At 45.7% G+C, this 22,044-nt stretch overlaps 1 protein-coding gene across 1 annotated transcript in view; it reads left to right on the top strand.

Annotated features, from left to right (window-relative positions):
• The window catches only part of LOC143284024 (arginine--tRNA ligase, cytoplasmic-like), a 182,699-nt gene that overhangs the window by 145,610 nt on the left and 15,045 nt on the right, over positions 1-22,044 (top strand). The window contains exon 12 of the mRNA XM_076590573.1: positions 17,965-18,078. Coding sequence (XP_076446688.1) covers positions 17,965-18,078 — 114 coding nt within the window. The remainder of the gene's footprint in view (positions 1-17,964; positions 18,079-22,044) is intronic.

Below are 22,044 nucleotides of genomic sequence, written 5' to 3'. Positions count from 1 at the left end.
TTAAAGAGTCAAATTAATGGACAAAAAGCGAGAGAGAAGAATCACTTGTACACTGGAAATCACGTGATGATACAAGGCCCAGAAGCATCAGCAGCAATGATACTTGAAAGTAAAACACACACACACACACACACACACACACACGGTTACTGATTTAATTAATAGACATGGGGAGGAGCTGTGAGGACGAGAATAACCGCTGTTAACGGCTCGACCTTACTTTCAGCCAATAGGTTTGTTGATAACTACCACACAAAAGAAGGGTATCGTTGACGAGGCGCTGGTGAGCGCGCACTTGCACAGACACACACAGACACACACGCACGCACACACACACACTCGCATATAATCACACACTAACACGTGTGCACAAACTCATACATACACACACGCACACCCATACATACGCATTTACATGCATATGCGCGTTCACATGTGCACACGCATGCATACACATACGTGCATATGCACACACAATTTCATACACACACACACGCGCGCGCGCGCACTAACATTCATTATTTTGTTGGAAAACATCTTTCCATATTCACGGCTGAGCTAATTGCTATCATACAAGCTCTGAACTACTTAGTGAGCCATCAAATAGTTTTCTCGAAAACAGCATTCGTTGTTGATTCCAAATCAGTACTTCATGCTCTAGAATTATTTAGCCTTGAAACAAGACCTGACTTAGTTATTGAGGCAAATCATTTGGAACATTGTTTGAGGATTAAAAGTTTCAGTTTCAGTTTCAGTAGCTCAAGGAGGCGTCACTGCGTTCGGACAAATCCATATACGCTACACCAGATGCCTGACCAGCAGCGTAACCCAACGCTCTTAGTCAGGCCTTGAGGGAGAAAAAAAAAAGGGACTGAGGTAAGTTTTTGTTGGGTGCCTTCTCATGTGGGCATTCATGGCAATGAAACTGCTGATAAAACAGCTAAAAGAGGAGCACAAGATTCAGAAAAATCGACAAAAATACGTGTCCGTCTTTCCGTAAAAGAGGCATACACTTTGTTAGAAAAATCAGCGTAGGGTCGATTTCATAACTGATGGAAGGAAAAGTTTTTAAAACATAAAGGGACAGTATTCCCCGAGAATATTATTAAAGAAAAGATACCGAATCCATCAGCTTGCTATACAAGATTAATAACCTGTACTTTTTCCGTATAAAACTTGATGCGCTGAAGACAAAGTATAGTAAAAATGTTACATGCATATATGGTAAGCAGTTCAGCTTGCATCATTGTTTTTTTCACTGTCAGCAGTTACGTACCTTCTTGCCCAAGTATTTCAAAGAGAATAACTATTCTGTAGACGATTTTTGGAAAGTTATTTCTGACGAGGTTCTTATGGTCAAACTTTCACAGGCATTAGTTCATGGCCCTATTTCTACATTCCTTTAATGTACTTCAGAATTGTGTTAATGGTTACTGATTATTATTATCATTATTGAATTGTTACTATTAAATGTAATTGCATGTTGTTAATCGTCTAATATCACTGATAGTGAAAAGACGTTAAACTAAAGAACGAACTAACAAACATTCACACGTGCGTTTACACATGCGCACGCGTATGCACACATGCACAACATCCACCCCCACCCCAGCACAGACAAACATACACCCACCCCAATCGAAACTCACGCAAACGAAATCTCTGCCTTCCTCGCACACACCCTTGTGAACTCCTTTCATCCAGCCAGTTCAGTGACCACTGTACACACAAAGCACAAAACCGATCCTTGTCTCTGGGGTCATGGCGAACATTGATTTTTTTTTTCCTCTCCACCCCTGTAAGGTCCCCGCGGCCCTCGGCGTCCTCTTCTGCCTTCACCTCTTCTGCAACTTCCTCTTCTTCTTCCTCCCCCTCCCCTTCCATCAAACGTCCATATTCTAAATATATTTCTGTTTAATAATTACGATGTAATAATTAATTGCAATGTTTTTTAAAAGCGAATGTGTGAAAATGCTTTTATTTGAGAACATATGTTTAATACTCTTGTTTAATCAAGTAATCCGCGTGTGTGGGGTGGGGGGATGGTGGTGCGGGTGTGTGCTGATTATCTGGTTGTGGTTTTCCGCAATTCATCTTTATTCTTATCTTATCTGTCTATTATAATCAATGTGCAGTATAATAGGCTATGTTTATAATTATATTCAAATAATGTTTCTTAATTCTTTCTGTTTTTACATTAAGAATACTAGTTATTACCTGCAGTGTGTGGATTTATGTATGAAACGATGTATGTTATATTTTTTACATTTGTATCTTCGTAATATTCGTAAAAGCTGTTGTTGACTTTTACAGTTATGGTCCCCATGTTGTTTACTTGTCTATGTTGTGATAATGCACCTGACCAAATTTCTCCAGTTGGAGATAATAAAGTTATTCTTATCTTATCTTATCTTATCTTATCTTCTCTGTCAATGGATATTCGTGCGCGCGCACGAAAACACACACACACACACACACGCACGCACGTACGGACGGAAACACACACACACACACACACACACACACACACACACACACACACACACACACACACACACACACACACACACACACACACCTTGTTAGGCTTCACAGCACAGTGTGTATTGTTAGATCATATGTCATTAGGTTTGGTGACATTGGCAGACTGCCGATTTTCTTTTCTCCTTTTTTTTCTGTTGGCGAAATGAAAACTTGGGTCGGAGAAGAATAGGTTAAAGTAGGAGGAAATCTTGTGACCTGTGTCTTGGCTGAAGATTGGGTTAGAGGTGGATAGGTTAAATGAGATTGCCCAGTCCATGCCTTGGTTAGATATTGGGTGAGAGATGGAATGGGCTATATGAATTAGAGCCACCTGGTCCATGTGTGAACTAAAATATTGGTCAGAGATGAACAGGTCAAACAAGATCTTCCAGTCCATGTCTGCACTGTGGTCAGAGCTGAGTAGGTTAAAATGATATCTCCGTGGTCTTTTCTGTGCTTTCGATTTGGTCAGGACACAATGGTTGGGATAAACTGGATCCTTTGGTCCATATCTAGGCAGCAGATTGGGTCAGAGATTAAATGGTTAAAGGAGGTTTCTGCGGTCTGTATTTGTGCTGAGGGATTTGGTCAGGAGATATGAATGGGATTATCTGATCCGTTATGGAGACTGAAGAAGGGGTCAGAGATGAATGGGTTAATTGGTATCTCCTCCCCCCCCCCTCCCCCGCCCCCTCCATCCCCACCTAGCGGGGGGCCCAGTTCACATCCTGGTCTTGGTTCAACAAGAACATGGTTGCTGGATACACCAATTTTTCATGCCCCAGAATTTGGGACTTCTGTACGTTAATGATGAGGATAATGAAGGTGCTGTGTGAATGCGGTCCACTTAGGGTTCTGCACTTCTTTGACAAGTCTGTACTCTGATAATCATTTCTTGGCGTCAGCCAGGCTGAGAGATGCAGACACCTGCAGTGTTGGGACAGGAAATTTGATCAACACTCTCGAAGACGCATCCGTGAAGGGGTTCACACCTCGACTACACGTGTGTGGCACCAGTCTTCCCATTTGAACCCATCTGTTACAGCTCTGGGTCGGAGCCGGTCACACTTTGTAAAACAAAACAAAACAAACAAGAGAGGCAAGGCCTTCAAGACTCACTTGTGATACACTTTTTTAAAAAAAAATCCAAGCTTTTTATGTATTGAGTATAATTTCAAAATGTAATGTGTAAGATGAGAAAGATCAGTTTAAAGCAAATTAAGTCCCCTAGCATTAATTACAGAGTGATTTCCCTTTTTTACTATCTGCACCAAAAACGTTTGCAAAATAAATAAAACTTCCATGCTTAGCAAAATGTTCCTGTTTGAACAAAAAAATGATAATAATAACTGCTCTTGTTGTTGGGTCAGAATATCAGATGAAAGTACCAAGTTTAGAGAATACAAAAAATATAAATATAACAGTAAATGCAGTTTGCATATAATTAGGCTTCTTTTTTATTTTTTTGTGCCCATCCCAGAGGTGCAATATTGTTTTAAACAAGATGACTGGAAAGAACTGACTTTTTCCTATTTTTATGCCAAATTTGGTGTCAGCTGACAAAGTATTTGCAGAGAAAATGTCAATGTTAAAGTTTACCACGGACACACACACACACACACACACAGACAACCGAACACCGGGTTATAACACAGACTCACTTTGTTTACACAAGTGAGTCAAAATTCACCTCTGATAGGGCTCGAACTCGCGTTCTGTCTCAGTCGTCAGTCCGCAACGCTAGCCACTTGGCCACGGCAGCTGTTGCACCTCTCACTTAATCGTTGCTAGCTGCCGTGACCGTTGTTTTGTCCGAATCAGACTGCCTGATTGACGGTGTAAGACGACGACGACGACGACAACAACAAAAACCAGAGCAATTTCCTGCTCTCTGTCTCTGTATCTGCCTCTGTCTTCTCTGTCTCTGTCTGTCTGTCTGTCTGTCTGTCTCTCTCTGTGCGGTCTTTCTGTCTGTATTTCTGTCTGTCCGTCCGTCTCTCTTTCTCTCTCTCTCTCTGTGCGGTCTTTCTGTTTGTCTGTCTTTCTGTCTGTCTGTCTGTCTCTCTCTCTCTCTCTCTGTGCGGTCTTTCTGTTTGTATTTCTGTCTGTCCGTCCCTCCGTCCGTCCGTCTCTCTCTCTCTCTCTCTCTCTCTGTGCGATCTTTCTATATGTCTGTCTGTCTGTCTCTCTCTCTCTCTCTGTGCGGTCTTTCTGTCTGTATTTCTGTCTGTCCGTCCGTCTCTCTCTCTCTCTCTCTCTCTCTCTCTGTGCGATCTTTCTATTTGTCTGTCTTTCTGTCTGTCTGTCTGTCTCTCTCTCTCTCTCTGTGCGGTCTTTCTGTCTGTATTTCTGTCTGTCCGTCCGTCCGTCTCTCTCTCTCTCTCTCTCTCTCTCTCTCTCTCTCTCTCTGTGCGATCTTTCTATTTGTCTGTCTTTCTGTCTGTCCGTCTCTCTCTCTCTGTCTGCCTGTCTCTGTCTCTCTCGACATGAAGACTGTAAGTCATGGTCAAGAATTTGTGTGTGTGTGTATGTGTGTCGTTGTCATTGTCTGTAGCTCTGTCTCTGCCCCCTTCTCCTCGTGACTCTTCATCATCTTTGTCTGTCTGTCTGTCTGTCTGTCTCCCTTCATATCTTCCCCTCCCTTTCATCATCTCCACCTCTCTGCCTTTTTCTGTCTCTCTCTTCCTCTGCATCTCTCTCTCTCCCTTCTCTCTCCCTCTATCTCTGCACACACACACACCTCCCCCCCCCCCCCAGTCCCCTCTATTCTGATGTCTGTCTCTCCCTCTTTCTATTCCCACCCTTCCCTTGCTCCTTTCTCCCTTCCTTTTCTCCCTCCCTCTCTTTCATTTTTTTTCTCTCTCAGCAGCAGAGCCGCAGGTCTTGTGGTTGTGACAGAAGCGACATTTGATATCGGCGTTAGCACAAAGGAAGGAGGCTGTTCGTGGCGAACGATAAATCCTGTGGACACTTGATAACTTGGGCACCTGCTGTCCTCGTGACAAAGACAGTGATGGGGAGAGAGAGGGGGTGGGGGTCGGGGGGGGAGTGGGGGGGGGGGGGGGCTTGGGAGGAAGGGAGAGAGAGAGAGAGAGAGAGCAGGAGGAGGAGGAGGAAGCGTCATCATCCTTTTATCGATTTTCAAACCTCTTTCCTCTCTCTCTCTCTCTCTCTCTCTGTCTCTGTCTCTGTCGCTGTTTCTCTGTGTCTCTGACTCTGTCTCTCTCTATCTCTGTGTTTCGTGTGTGTGTGTGTGTGTGTGTGTGTGTGTGTGTGTGTCCGTGAGGAGTTGTGCCAGAGAAATGGATCTCCCTTCTACCCACACACATCCCACCTCCTCCTCCTCCTCCCTCCTCTCTCCTCTCCCTTCTGGAACCAGCAGCTGCTGACAAAACAGAAATATACAGTCACTCCCTCGTGCTCGGCAGTACCCCCCCACCCCACCTCTACTACCACCACCTCCCCTTATCTCACTCTCCCACCACCTCTCCTCTCCTCCCCACCCCCCCCCCACCACGGAAATGTCTGTCGCTGAATCAGATACCTGGCTTTTTTCTCTCTCCACGCTCCCAGTTCAATTTAATGTGTCACGAAGTGGTGGCGTAGCCTTGAACTCGTTTTTTTTCCCCCCCTCCCTCCTCAATTTGCCCGGGGAGTCGGAAAAGGAATGAGGAGGTTACAGTGAGGGGGTGGGGGCTCCGGAGATCCACCAGCTGATGAGTGAAAAAAAATCAATGCTGTGTATTTTTCGCCAGGCTCGTCGCGCATCTGTCTCACTTGCAGAGTTTGTTGCCAGGGCTGGTGGGTGGGGGAGTGAAGGTGGTCTGCTGCGTTTGGAGAATGGAATTGATGGCGTCTTTGACAGCGTTTAATGAGTCTCTCTCTCTGTCTCTGTCTCTGTCTCTCTCTCTTTTCTGCCCGCTTCCTGTCTAATGGGTTGTCTTGCGGTTGAGTCTCGGGGTGTCTTTTTCTGCTTTTTCTTGTTCTTGTGCTTGTGCTTCTTCTTCTTTTCAATGACTGGTGTTCCATAAAAAGTGTTTCAGTTTCCCTTGCAAAGGTTAACGTTGTTTCTTGTTCTTACACACACACACACACACACACACACACACATTCACCCTACTCCTACCCTCATACTAACCCATTCGCCCACATTTTTTTCTCTCCTGTTTTCTTTCTTTCTTTCTTTATATTTTTTAAAATTTTTAAATTGTCGATGGTAAGTACGATGAAAAAGAAATATCACCGCTCAGATCCTTCCCACTCAGTTTCTTTCGACCTTTGTACTGTTGGGAGAATCCAGTTATGAAACCAGTTTGCGTAGTTATGCACGGACCTGTGGAACCTGACTGACTGTAGTTGTCGTTCATGAGTCTGCTGTCCCTCTCCAACGCCTCGAAGTGAATCGAAATATCTTGAGTATTGGTCTGAGTGTTTGCCCACCTCCAACCTCACACCCCCCCCCCCCCGTCCCCCCTCCTCTTCTTCCTCTCGCCCTTCACCCTGCCCTGACACTGTGCCCCTTTTTCATTTCCATACGTCATCTTTCTGTTTTTATGCTTCCGTTTCGCCAGCTCCGTTTCATAGGAAAGCAGTCCATGGGTCAAGAGTGGACACAATCATCTGCCAGCAGAATGGGTTTTTTTTCGTGGTTTATTTATTTATTTTATTTTATTTATTTTAATTTATTTATTTTAATTTGTTTTTGTTTTTCCTCTCCTGTCTGTGGATCGGCAGCCACAGCAGTGTGATAGAAAACTTAAAAGCTTTTCTCTTTGAAATGGGGGGGGGGGGGGGGGGGAAGAAAAACGAAAAGAATTTATATAGGCATTTATTTATTGTTATTTGTGATCCCTTTCAGCGAGACTGTCACTCTCTCTCTCTCTCTCTCTCTCTCTCTCTCTCTCTCTCTCTCTCTCTCTCTCTCTCTCTCTCTCTCTCTTCTCTCTCTCTCTGTCAATATGTCAGCGGCTTTACTCTCACACTGCTTGTCCCTCCCTCCCCCCCCACCCCCTCTCTCTCTCTCGCTCGCTTACTCGTTCGCTTACTCGTTCGCTCTCTATAGACAAAGAGAGGGGCAGACAGATCGACTAGCAGGCTAGAGGACATCCTTCAGGACATGCTGTGTCGACAGAGGCACTGTACAATATCATCTATCCCATTTCCCTCCAGAGATAGAAGAAAAAGAAAAAGAAAAAAGGGGAGTTAGACGCAAAGATTGCACTCTCAGATTCCAGCGGATTGGTTTCAGCGAGGGAGGGAGGGAGAAGAGAGAGAGTTAGGGTGGCCGCCCAAGGGGCTTGCCCGAGCGTGGAACTAATGAGATATGTCCGTCGACGCTTTCCATTCCTTCTGGAACCAGGGGGCAAAACAGCCCCCCCCCCCCCCGCCCCCTCCCCTCGTGTATACAGACTGCGGGCGGTTTTCACCAACAACACATCATGTAACAGTGGTCACGCGCCCGATCAGGATACGAGTGTTCGCGGGTTCCTGTCCTTTGTACACAAACCGGGAATTTTACATCCCGCCGCCGCCCCCTACTCCCCCTCCCACCCCCGCCCCACAGTTCCCCAGCCCTTGAGTGGTGTGGTCTGGGTGCTAGTAATTCGGATGAGACGATTAACAGAAGTGCCGTGTGCAGCATGGTTTTAGCGCACATAAAAGAACCTACGGCAATAAAATGGTTGTCCCTAGCAAAATTATGTTGGAAAATCCACTTTGATAGTTATTGAACAAATACACTTGCATGTGTACACAGAGAGAGAAAGAGAGAGAGAGAGAGAAAAAAAAAAGGGGGGGGGGATTTGTGGGTGGCGATGTGCTTTCATTGTGGAGAACAGCTCTAATTTTATGCAAGGAAATATATTGTTAAAAAAAAAAGAAGAAAAAAGTAACGCAGTGCAATGCAATACAATACAATACAATACAATACAATGCAATACAATACAATACAATACAATACATGTGTTGGTTAATACTACAGTTTGCCGACTGGGAGACTGCGGCTTCGAACCGCATCATAATGTCCAAAAAATGCTAAAGATCCCCCCCCCTCCACCCACCCCCACAACTCCTCACCCCCCCACCCCCACCCCGCCCCCCTCCAAGTGCCTAGTTAAACACACGTGCCCTGAGTGAAACATGCTGTGGGATTTAACGAGAAAACCGAAGACCACACAGTCCAAAGGCACACGCACGCTTCTTGGATGCGTCTTTGCAAAAGAAAGTGTTGCTCTAATGAATTTTCCTGGCCTGTCGACAGTGCTGAAATTCTCTTCAGGGTTAAAAGAATATCATTTCTCCTATTGTCTGTCTGTCTATCTATCTATCTATCTGTCTATCTGTGTGTCTGTCTGTCTGCCTATCTATCTATCTATCTATCTATCTAACTGTCTGTCTATCTGTTTCTCTCTATATTTATCACACATTTCTGGGATCGGAGGCAGTTTCCTGTTCAGTGAATGGAAGTTTGCATTCCTATGGTGTCGTCGGGTGGAAGTGATCCAGTTTCAGACTAACGATGGAAAGGGAGGGGGAAAATAATGTCTTACTAAATTTCCTTCTTTTTTTTTTCTTCTTCTTCTTCTTCCTTTGTTTGTGTGTGTTTGTGTGTGTGAGTGTGTGTGTGTGTGAGTGCGCGCGCGTGTGTGTGTGTGTGCAGTGAATGACGCAAAGTTTTCCCAGCTCAGCTTCAGAAGAATCGACCTACCGTCCTCTCTTCTCCCCCGTCCCGCACGCCCCCTCCCCGAAGAAAAAAAACAATCATCGTTATTATTTGGACTCCACGCTTTGGCTCGTTTGCGCATGTGTAACTCACTTGTACGCACCGATGCGTTATCTTGCTCATCCCGGCGTAAAACGAAGTTCGTTAACTGTGTATATTTGGTAGCTCCAAGGCACACAATGCAACTGAAGCCTTTGAAGCGCTTTTAAGGTTATCATCACTTGAAGGGGTGTGGCACCGTCTGTTTCTTGTGCCAGAAAATATCGAGTGTGTAATGTACTCTTTTTATGACAAAGACTCATATGGCACACACACTGACACACAGACACACAGACACACACACACACACACACACACACACACACACACACACACAGAGGAGGGGGGGGGGTGGCAACAAAAGCATATGGAATTTTTTTTTACTTCAGCTGAGGCGTTGCAGCAAAAAACTGTTACGTGTGCATTTTTTGTCGTGGTGTGAGTGTTCGGTATGAAAGTCCTTTGTGTCTCCTTCTCTCCCCCCCCTCCCCTACACACACACACACACACACACACACACACACACACACACCCAACTCTCTCTCCACTGAATCTTTCTCTTTCTCTCTATGATTATGATTCTCGCACCAAGACAAAAACATAAAAAAAAATCCACTCGTCCTCATTTTGAAAGTCGATGACAACTCCATTGAACAAGTCCACGAGCACCGTGTCTTGGGAGTCATAATAGAAGATGAACTGAAATGGCAATCACACATTAACACTGTCTGCAAAAGGTAGGCACGCTTTATTTATTTATTTTTTTATAATTTTTTTTTTACACGTGATCAGCTCAAGAAAACGAAAAGAATTTATATAGGCATTTATTTATTGTTATTTGTGATCCCTTTCAGTGAGACTGTCAGTCTTCTTGTCCGTCTCTCTCTCTCTCTCTCTCTCTCTCTCTCTCTGTGTCAATATGTCAGCGGCTTTTACTCTCACACTGCTTGCCCCTCCCTCCCTCCCTCCCTCTCTCTCTCTCTCTCTCGCTCGCTTACTCGTTCGCTTACTCGTTCGCTCTCTATAGACAAAGAGAGGGGCAGACAGATCGACTAGCAGGCTAGAGGACATCCTTCAGGACATGCTGTGTCGACAGAGCCACTGTACAATATCATCTATCCCATTTCCCTCCAGGGATAGAAGAAAAAGAAAAAGAAAAAAAGGGGGAGTTAGACGCAAAGATTGCACTCTCAGATTCCAGCGGATTGGTTTCAGCGAGGGAGGGAGGGAGAAGAGAGAGAGAGAGGGTGGCCGCCCAAGGGGCTTGCCCGAGCGTGGAACTAATGAGATATGTCCGTCGACGCTTTCCATTCCTTCTGGAACCAGGGGGCAAAACAGCCCCCCGCCCCCCGCCCCTCGTGTATACAGACTGCGGGCGGTTTTCACCAACAGCACCTCATGCCACAGTGGTCACGCGCCCGATCAGGATTCGCGGGTTCCTGTCCTTTGTACACAAACCGGGAATTTTACATCCCGCCGCCGCCCCCTACTCCCCCTCCCACCCCCGCCCCACAGTTCCCCAGCCCTTGAGTGGTGTGGTCTGGGTGCTAGTAATTCGGATGAGACGATTAAGAGAAGTCCCGTGTGCAGCATGGTTTCAGCGCACGTAAAAGAACCTACGGCAACAAAATGGTTGTCCCTAGCAAAATTATGTTGGAAAATCCACTTTGATAGTTATTAAACAAATACACTTGCATGTGTACACAGAGAAGAGAAAAAAAGGGGGGGTGGGGTGGGGGGGGGGAATTTGTGGGTGGCGCTGCATTGTGGCGATGTGCTTTCATTTTGGAGAACAGCTCTAATTGTATGCAAGGAAATATATTGTTAAAAAAAAAGAAAAGTAGTGCAATACAATACAATGCAGTGCAATACAATACAATACAATACAATGCAATACAATACAATACAATCATGTGTTGGTTAATACTACAGGATGCCGACTGGGAGACTGCGGCTTCGAACCGCATCATAATGTCCAAAAAATGCTAAAGATCCCCCCCCCCTCCACCCACCCCCACAACTCCTCACCCCCCCACCCCCACCCCGCCCCCCCTCCAAGTGCCTAGTTAAACACACGTGCCCTGAATGAAACATGCTGTGGGCTTTAACGAGAAAACCGAAGACCACACAGTCCAAAGGCACACGCACGCTTCTTGGATGCGTCTTTGCAAAAGAAAGTGTTGCTCTAATGAATTTTCCTGGCCTGTCGACAGTGCTGAAATTCTCTTCAGGGTTAAAAGAATATCATTTTTCCTATTGTCTGTCTGTCTGTCTATCTGTCTATCTATCTGTCTATCTGTGTGTCTGTCTGTCTGCCTATCTATCTATCTATCTATCTAACTGTCTGTCTGTCTGTTTCTCTCTATATTTATCACACATTTCTGGGATCGGAGGCAGTTTCCTGTTCAGTGAATGGAAGTTTGCATTCCTATAGTGTCGTCGGGTGGAAGTGATCCAGTTTCAAACTAACGATGGAAATGGAGGGGGAAAATAATGTCTTACTAAATTTCCTTTTTTTTTTCTTCTTCTTCTTCCTTTGTGTGTGTGTGTTTGTGTGTGTGACTGTGTGTGTGTGTGAGTGCGCGCGCGCGCGCGCGCGCGTGTGTGTGTGTGCAGTGAATGACGCAAAGTTTTCCCAGCTCAGCTACAGAAGAATCGACCTACCGTCCTCTCTTCTCCCCCGTCCCGCACGCCCCCTCCCCGAAGAAAAAAACAATCATCGTTATTATTTGGACTCCACGCTTTGGCTCGTTTGCGCATGCGTAACTCACTTGTACGCACCGATGCGTTATCTTGCTCATCCCGGCGTAAAACGAAGTTCGTTAACTGTGTATATTTGGTAGCTCCAAGGCACACAATGCAACTGAAGCCTTTGAAGCGCTTTTAAGGTTATCATCACTTGAAGGGGTGTGGCACCGTCTGTTTCTTGTGCCAGAAAATATCGAGTGTGTGATGTACTCTTTTTATGACAAAGGCTCATGGCACACACACAGACACACACACACACAGACACACACACACACACACACACACACACATACACACACAGAGGAGGGGGGGGTGGCAACAAAAGCATATGGAATTTGATTTTTTTTTTTTTTTTTTTTTTTTTTTTTACTTCAGCTGAGGCGTTGCAGAAAAAAAACTGTTACGTGTGCATTTTTTGTCGTGCTATGAGTGTTCGGTATGAAAGTCCTTTGTGTCTCCTCTCCAACCCCCCCCCCTCCCCTACACACACACACACACACCCAACTCTCTCTCCACTGAATCTTTCTCTTTCTCTCTATGATTATGATTCTCGCACCAAGACAAAAACATTAAAAAAAAATCCACTCGTCCTCATTTTGAAAGTCGATGACAACTCCATTGAACAAGTCCACGAGCACCGTGTCTTGGGAGTCATAATAGAAGATGAACTGAAATGGCAATCACACATTAACACTGTCTGCAAAAGGTAGGCACGCTTTTTTTTATTTATTTTTTTATAATTTTTTTTTTTTTACACGTGATCAGCTCAAGAAAACGAAAAGAATTTATATAGGCATTTATTTATTGTTATTTGTGATCCCTTTCAGCGAGACTGTCAGTCTTCTTGTCCGTCTCTCTCTCTCTCTCTCTCTCTCTCTCTCTCTCTCTCTCTCTCTCTCTCTGTGTCAATATGTCAGCGGCTTTTACTCTCACACTGCTTGTCCCTCCCTCCCTCCCCTCTCTCTCTCTCTCTCGCTCGCTTACTCGTTCGCTTACTCGTTCGCTCTCTATCGACAAAGAGAGGGTCAGACAGATCGACTAGCAGGCTAGAGGACATCCTTCAGGACATGCTGTGTCGACAGAGGCACTGTACAATATCATCTATCCCATTTCCCTCCAGAGATAGAAGAAAAAGAAAAAAAAAAAGGGAGTTAGACGCAAAGATTGCACACTCAGATTCCAGCGGATTGGTTTCAGCGAGGGAGGGAGGGAGAAGAGAGAGAGTTAGGGTGGCCGCCCAAGGGGCTTGCCCGAGCGTGGAACTAATGAGATATGTCCGTCGACGCTTTCCATTCCTTCTGGAACCAGGGGGCAAAACAGCCCCCCCCCTCCCCTCGTGTATACAGACTGCGGGCGGTTTTCACCAACAGCACCTCATGCCACAGTGGTCACGCGCCCGATCAGGATACGAGTGTTCGCGGGTTCCTGTCCTTTGTACACAAACCGGGAATTTTACATCCCGCCGCCGCCCCCTACTCCCCCTCCCACCCCCGCCCCACAGTTCCCCAGCCCTTGAGTGGTGTGGTCTGGGTGCTAGTAATTCGGATGAGACGATTAACAGAAGTCCCGTGTGCAGCGAGGTTTTAGCGCACGTAAAAGAACCTACGGCAACAAAATGGTTGTCCCTAGCAAAATTATGTTGGAAAATCCACTTTGATAGTTATTAAACAAATACACTTGCATGTGTACACAGAGAAGAGAAAAAAAAGGGGGGGGGGGGGGAATTTGTGGGTGGCGCTGCATTGTGGCGATGTGCTTTCATTTTGGAGAACAGCTCTAATTTTATGCAAGGAAATATATTGTTAAAAAAAAAGAAAAGTAATGCAATGCAATACAATACAATGCGATACAATACAATGCAGTGCAATACAATACAATACAATACAATACAATCATGTGTTGGTTAATACTACAGGATGCCGACTGGGAGACTGCGGCTTCGAACCGCATCATAATGTCCAAAAAATGCTAAAGATCCCCCCCCCCCCCCACCCACCCCCACAACTCCTCACCCCCCCACCCCCACCCCGCCCCCCTCCAAGTGCCTAGTTAAACACACGTGCCCTGAGTGAAACATGCTGTGGGATTTAACGAGAAAACCGAAGACCACACAGTCCAAAGGCACACGCACGCTTCTTGGATGCGTCTTTGCAAAAGAAAGTGTTGCTGTAATGAATTTTCCTGGCCTGTCGACAGTGCTGAAATTCTCTTCAGGGTTAAAAGAATATCATTTCTCCTATTGTCTGTCTGTCTGTCTGTCTATCTATCTGTCTATCTGTGTGTCTGTCTGTCTGCCTATCTATCTATCTATCTATCTAACTGTCTGTCTGTCTGTTTCTCTCTATATTTATCACACATTTCTGGGATCGGAGGCAGTTTCCTGTTCAGTGAATGGAAGTTTGCATTCCTATAGTGTCGTCGGGTGGAAGTGATCCAGTTTCAAACTAACGATGGAAATGGAGGGGGAAAACAATGTCTTAATAAATTTCCTTCTTTTTTTTTCTTCTTCTTCCTTTGTATGTTTGTGTGTGTGAGTGTGTGTGTGTGTGAGTGCGTGTGTGTGCGTGCGTGCGTGCGTGCTTGTGTGCGTGCGTGCGTGTGTGTGTGTGTGTGTGTGTGTGTGCAGTGAATGACGCAAAGTTTTCCCTGCTCAGCTTCAGAAGGATCGACCTACCGTCCTCTCTTCTCCCCCGTCCCGCACGCCCCCTCCCCGAAGAAAAAAACAATCATCGTTATTATTTGGACTCCACGCTTTGGCTCGTTTGCGCATGCGTAACTCACTTGTACGCGCCGATGCGTCATCATGCTCATCCCGGCGTAAAACGAAGTTTGTTAACTGTGTATATTTGGTAGCTCCAAGGCACACAATGCAACTGAAGCCTTTGAAGCGCTTTTAAGGTTATCATCACTTGAAGGGGTGTGGCACCGTCTGTTTCTTGTGCCAGAAAATATCGAGTGTGTGATGTACTCTTTTTATGACAAAGGCTCATGGCACACACACAGACACACACACACACACACACACACACACACACACACACACACACACAGAGGAGGGGGGGGGGGTGGCAACAAAAGCATATGGAATTTGATTTTTTTTTTTTAATTTTTTTTTTTTACTTCAGCTGAGGCGTTGCAGCAAAAAACTGTTACGTGTGCATTTTTTGTCGTGGTGTGAGTGTTCGGTATGAAAGTCCTTTGTGTCTCCTTCTCTCACCCCCCCCCCCTCCCCTACACACACACACACACACACACACACACACACACACACACACACACACACACACACACCCAACTCTCTCTCCACTGAATCTTTCTCTTTCTCTCTATGATTATGATTCTCGCACCAAGACAAAAACATTAAAAAAAAATCCACTCGTCCTCATTTTGAAAGTCGATGACAACTCCATTGAACAAGTCCACGAGCACCGTGTCTTGGGAGTCATAATAGAAGATGAACTGAAATGGCAATCACACATTAACTCTGTCTGCAAAAGGTAGGCACGCAGTCTTTTTTATTTTTATTTTTTATTTTTTATATACACGTAATCAGCTCAAGTCTTACATAGACAGTGATGCTCGCAAAATGTTCTTCCACGCTCACTGTCTTTCTCACATTAAATTACGCATCTGTTGTCTGGAGCTGTGCTGCAGATGTGCATCTTAAGAAGCTACTAAATTCCCTTCACAAGAGAGCAGCCAAAATAATTTTACCAGATCCTTCATTGTCAACTTTAGAAAAACAAGTCAGATTAAACATCTTTCCATTGCAAAAATAGTTAGTATTTAACAAAGTGTTACTCGTTGATGTTTTTGACTTTTTGCATTCATTATCAGTTGTTTCGCTTGTCAGTTTAACGACTTCTCTTTTACGAAGTCCTTTAAGTAATTTCCTGTAACTGTATTTAGAGGGGTTTTTTTTGTTTTGTTTTTCTTCCAAATTTCACCCACATTTTTACCCTCATTTGCCCAGTTTCCCCCAACCCTCCATTCATCCACATCTCCCACCCCTTCTAACCGATAATACTCAGATGTATTCATAAATACTTTAACAAAATGTCTTCAATCACCGATATGTGTGGCGGGACATTAAACAAAAATTCCTCCTCCTGTTACTCGTGTACAAAGTGCACAATAACTTGGCACCACAATATCTACTTTTGCTTACCCGAACCTCATGTCGATACGGCTCGAACAAGTACATTTTACCACGCACCCGCATTGATATGTTCAAAACAAGTTTTGCATTTTCAGGTGCATTTCTGTGGAACTCACTCCCTGTACATACAAACGAGCAGTTCTCTACATACTTTCAAGTCAGATCTCCATAAATATCTTCAATCTTTCCAACCAAAAATATCTCAGATATGGAAGCGACCGTTAGCAGTAACAATGAGGGCATTTATATGTCTAACTTATTGGATCCGTTTTTCTTGTTTCTCCTTGTTCTTGTTTTGGTCTTGTTCTTATTCTGTCCTATTTTCTTTTCATTCACTTTGTTTTGTTTGCTTGTTTCATTTCTTTCATTTTCTTCTAATTTGTGTGCATGCATGAATGTATTCATTTCATTCCATCATGGTGGTGACAGTAGCTGTTGTATAAGTGATATTGGTGATGGTAATAGTAATTTTAGTATTAATTACAACTGTCTACGTGGATTTCATGATAACAGCAATGTGGCTTCAGTCATCCGGTTGTCGATACTGATGACATATCCCCCCTCCCCCCCTCTCTCTCTCTCTTATCCATCTGCCTCTGTGTGTGTGTGTGTGTGTGTGTGTGTGTACACGTGTGTGTGTGTGTGTGTGTGTGTGTGTGTGTGTGTGTGTGTGTGTGTGTGTACACGTGTGTGTGTGTGTGTGTGTGTGTGTGTGTGTGTGTGTGTGTGTGTGTGTGTGTGTGTGTGTGTGTGTGTTCTTTAGTATATTCCTTCTGCAGGACTTGTTTCTGTTTTGTTTTTTCTTCTCTCTTTCTCCCTTTTCCATTAAATGTATATGTGTTATTGTAACTGATGTCGATTAGCAAGGACAGATTGGAAGAATGGGCCATGCCCAAAATATGAATCCTTGAATAATAATAATAATAATAATAATAATAAAACCTCTCTCCTTTCTAACCTCCTCCCCCCTGTCTTTCTCCTGGTCTCCGTTGTTCTCTGTCTTTCTCTCTCCCACTCTCTCTCACTCCCCTCTCTCTCTTTCTCTCTCTCCCACCCCCTCCCTCCCCCCTCTCTGTCTGCAACTAGTTTTATGGTGGGGGGGGGGGGGGTGGGGATCGATTTACGCGTATGACGTATGCCCTTATAAGCTGGTAGTGCAGCAATTTCGATTGCATTTTCTTTTTCTATCCTCCATAATCATATTTATGGCATGACTCTCGCCGCTCGCTGATCCCTGCCTCCCCCACTCACAGCCAGCCACACCCTGCTTCTGTCTGTCTGTAGTCAACAGGGAACTGTATGTGTCGGGTCGCCGGCACGTCACACACCAAAGAAGACCCTGCGCTGCTGCTGCCGAGTCACATCGGAGCTGTTCAGCCCCCCTGCCCCCCAAACCCCGCACCCTCCCTCCACGCCCCCCTTTCCCCAGCCCACCGCGGCGGAAGAGAGAAATGTCATCCATCAACTGACGTATATGTCGCTGATCAGTGTAACAAGGAAACAAAACGTGATTCATGTAAAGCTTTCATAATCCGAAACAATAGAATGCACAGCCGGTCAGTGGCTTATATTGTTGTTTATTTTTCGTTAAGTTTATATGTTATGCCATTATGTATAGCTGTGTGAACTGTTTGGGTCACATTGCCCCTTTCATGAGGGGTCGCGGGCAATATTGCGATAACCCTTCTTCTTCTTCTTCTGTTGCTGCTGCTGCTGTTGTTGAGGATGTGAATGTTGATGGCAGTGCTGAATGAGGCCTCACCATGTGTTTCAGGTGCTGAGTCCCGAAGAGATGCAGAAGGCCAAAGAGTCCGTGGCCTATGGCTGCATCAAGTATGCCGACCTGGCTCACAACAGAACCAAAGACTATGTCTTCTCCTTCGACAAGGTACGTCTGACTGACACCCACACATACCACCCTCCTCCTTCGCCCCCCGTACCCCCCTCACCCCCCTCTCTCTCTCACACACACATACACACACAGACGCGCTTGCTTGCTTGCTTGCTCGCATAGTGTGCGCTATGATAACTCCCTGAAACGCCCGCCCCCACTCTTCTACCCACCCTTGCCGCCACATCCACCCCGTAAAGGAAAATTAGAGCTCAGAGTGAATTGTTTGCCTGGCAAACACATAGAATTCAGTGCCTCTTCAGCAGCAGCATTGAAAGCCTACAATAAATCATGGGAATAGCAGTATGGGGAAAGTGAAGGCGAAAAAAGAAGAAGAAAAGAATAGGAGGCTCGATATAATACCGGGATGAGATTTTGTAACAGGGAATGTTATTTGCTTACACGATTTCAGCCGCCCGTGTTGCACAGCTATGCTCATTGTTGTTCGACTGGGCCGATTGGAAACGTTAGTGTTCCATGCTGAAATACTGACAAAGAGAGCTGCGCAGACTGCAACAGCACTGGCAAGGCTGAAGCCCATAAAAAAAATGATTATGGACAAACAAGAACATCAGTCTCAGAGCAAAGCTGAAGCCACTACATGCACTGATTCTATTTTCTTGAATGCATGCGAGTCCTGGACTCTTACAGTAAGGTTTAAGAGAAGGGTCCAAGTAGTAGAAATGAGATGCTTTAGGAGACTTCTCAACATCTATAAAGACCACATAACAAATGGAAAAGTGATATTTTTTTAAAGATTTAATTTAAAAAAAATATAAATCAGACAACACATTGGTCAGTGTGAAGACCTCCTGACCACATTAAATGAGATGGTGTCGCCATGTGACAAGATCTGACGGGCTCCTCAAGACGATCCCTCAGGGGGACACAGTGCAGGGGAACAGGAGACGAGGCTGACAGCGAAAGGAGCGGGCAGACAACATCACTGAGTGGACAGAGAGGAGTTCTGCCGAAACTCAGGCCCTGTCCCACCACCGCCGGAACTGGAGAACGTTCGTTGATCATGCGTTCAGCAGTGCAGCGTCCCCCCCCCTCCCCCCCCCCAACGACCAAACCAGGTTTTAATCCAGTGACAGACAGCGTTCCTTGCCCTTGTTTTACCGAGTTGCACGTGTATGATTGGTGAGTGGAGCAGGGGTGGGTTATGGAAACAAGACCATTCCCAGCATGCACACCCCCGAAAGCGGAATATGGCTGCCTACATCGCGGGGTTAAAATGGTCAAACGCGTAAAAGCCCACGCGTGTGCATACGAGTGAACGTGGGAGTGGCAGGCCACGAACAGAGAGAAGAAGAAGAAGAAGACTACAATGTCTGAACACGATAGTGTTTCCTCGCCTCCCCACCTCCATGTGCGTATTCTGTACCCGCCTCAGGACTTCCTGGAAGAGACACAGAGAGGGGCAAGAGATATGATAAAGACAGACACAGAGAATGGGAGATAAGGCACAGAGAGAGAGAGAGGGGGGGGGGAGACACACAGAGAGAGAAAACAAAAAAGGAGGATAGGGCAGAAAGAGAGAGACAGGGAGGGGGGGGGGAAGGTGGGGGGAGGGGGGGGGGGCGGTGGGAGGGACGCAGATACATACACAAAGAGAACTTGCTATCAGGGTAAGTTCTACCACAACTTGTTACCACTCCACTCCTCATGTCCACTCCCCACTATGGTCCCCCCCCCCCGCCCCCCCCCCCCCCAACCCCAACACCCTTCCAAACTACGCAGTGTTATTACTTTCCTCCTCATCTCACTACACACTAACCCCCATCCCCTTCTTTATTACCCTTTTGATATTCATGAGTCAGGTAGGTCAGTATTATCGAAACCTCGTTGCGGTTGTCAGTGTTGCGCCCCACCCCCTCTCCTTCGCAACACCCCCCCCCCCTCCCCCTCCTCCTCTCACATCTATATTCAGCGATCACCTTCCTATCTCTCAAACCTCCGAAGAGAGAGTGTGTGTAGGGGTGGGTGGGGGTTGGGAAAGGAGGGGCGCGGAGGTAGTGGTGGTGGTGGTGGTTGTGGGTCGGATGGAGAAGAAGGTAGCGTTGTGGGAAGAAAACTGAACGATGAAGAAAGAAGGGAAAGAAAGGGGAAGGGAACGAACTCCGAGATGCAGACACAGACATTCAGAAGTCGATTGAAGAAGGTAGCGGATTTTTTTTTTTATTTATTTTATTTATTTATTTTTTTAGTTTTTGTTTGTTTTAAATTGAACAAAGAAGAAAGAAAAGAAAGAGGAATAAACGCTGAGACAGACAGACAGACATACATACAGAGAGACAGACAGGCGGTTGACAGCAGAAGGTTATTATTGCGAAATAACAACCCCGCTGTCGCATGTCATCTTCTCCCTGCTTCCTGCAATGCTGTCACCGTCTTAGTTGTGTGTCCTCTCCCCCACCCCACCACACACACCCAGTCTCCCCCCCCCCTCCCTCACCCCCTTCCTCCCACTCCACCCCGCCCCTATCCACCCTCCTTCCACCCACCCCTAATCGCCTGTTTTCGTGTCTTGCCGGCGAGCCTCTGTCGCTTCCATCACCCCTCTCTTCTTCTTCTTCTTCTTCTTCTTATACATCATCACCTTCTCCCTCTCCTCCTTCTCCGCCTCCTCCTCCATCTACACGCAAAACAGGGAAAGTTGAGACACCCCTCCCCCTGTCCCACCCCACCCACCCCACCTTTCAAATTGTCTTCTTTTTTTAACTTTTTTTTCCCCTCACTCCTTTACCCTCCCCCTACCGTACCCCCCCCCCCCCCCCCCCCCCCCGCCCCTCTTCTCCATCATGACATTAACGGAGCGCGCGAGGAGGAGGAGGAAGGCCAAGACAAAGTAGAGGAAACGCGAAGAACGAAAGAAGGAAGGAAGGAAAGAAAGAAAACAGGAATGAAGGGAGAAGACTGAAAGGGGGTTGGGGGTGGGAGGGGGGTGGAGAGAAGAAGAAACGGATGAAGACCGGCGAGCAGGTCGAGGAGGGGAAGGGAGGAGGAGGAAGAAGGGGACGAGGGAGGAGGTGGGGGTGTGGATGGAGAAGGGGGCTTAAAAACCGAAACCGAAAAGGAAAAACCCAAAGAAAACGATGAAGATATAAAAAGTCATGTGCGGATGTTGATAGGGCTGAAAGAATCCAATTTTTACTTCTTTTATATATATATATATATATATATATATATATATATATATATATATATATATATATGTATGTATACTCCGGAGAATATTCTATCAGATTTTGCATGAAATTATTATGCAATTATCGTATCGGCGATTTTTACTCTCTCTTTTTACTTGTTTTTGTTGTTGTTGTTTTGTTTCGTTTTCTAACTCTGAAGAATATCCAGTCAAGTATTCCATGAAATTATTATGCGATTATATTATTATTATATTTTTCACTCTCTTCTTCTTCTTCTTCTTTTTTATTGTTGGTCTTGTAACTCTTGAAAATAGCTAATCAGGTATTGCATAATCGTATTGACAAGGCAGCCACCACCAGTGTGTGGACACAAACAGGAAGCTGACGTGCCACAACATCAAGATCCGGGTCTACAGGGCTTGCGTCATGAGCAACCCTTCTGTTCGGCAGTGAGTCCTAGAGCCTGTATGCCCGACTGAAATGAAAGATCAGCACCTTCCACATGCGCTACGTCCGACGTATCCTGAACATAACCGGACAGGACAGAGTTAAAACAACAACAACAACAACAACAACCCACCGTTCTGGGTGGAGGTGGAAATCTCCAGCATGTACACCCTGCTAAAACAGAGACATGCGATAGCTTGGTCACGTTGTATGAAAGGACTTCTTCTTCGTTCGTGGGCTGCAACTCCCACGTTCACGCGTATGTACACGAGTGGGTTTTTAAGTGTATGACCGTTTATACCCCACCATGTAGGCAGTCATACTCCATTTTCGGGGGTGTACATGCTGGGTATGTTCTTGTTTC

Source organism: Babylonia areolata, chromosome 7 (genome assembly GCF_041734735.1).
Source record: "Babylonia areolata isolate BAREFJ2019XMU chromosome 7, ASM4173473v1, whole genome shotgun sequence".
Classification (NCBI taxonomy): Eukaryota; Metazoa; Mollusca; class Gastropoda; order Neogastropoda; family Buccinidae; genus Babylonia; species Babylonia areolata.
This window is presented reverse-complemented; position numbering and strand designations above follow the sequence as displayed.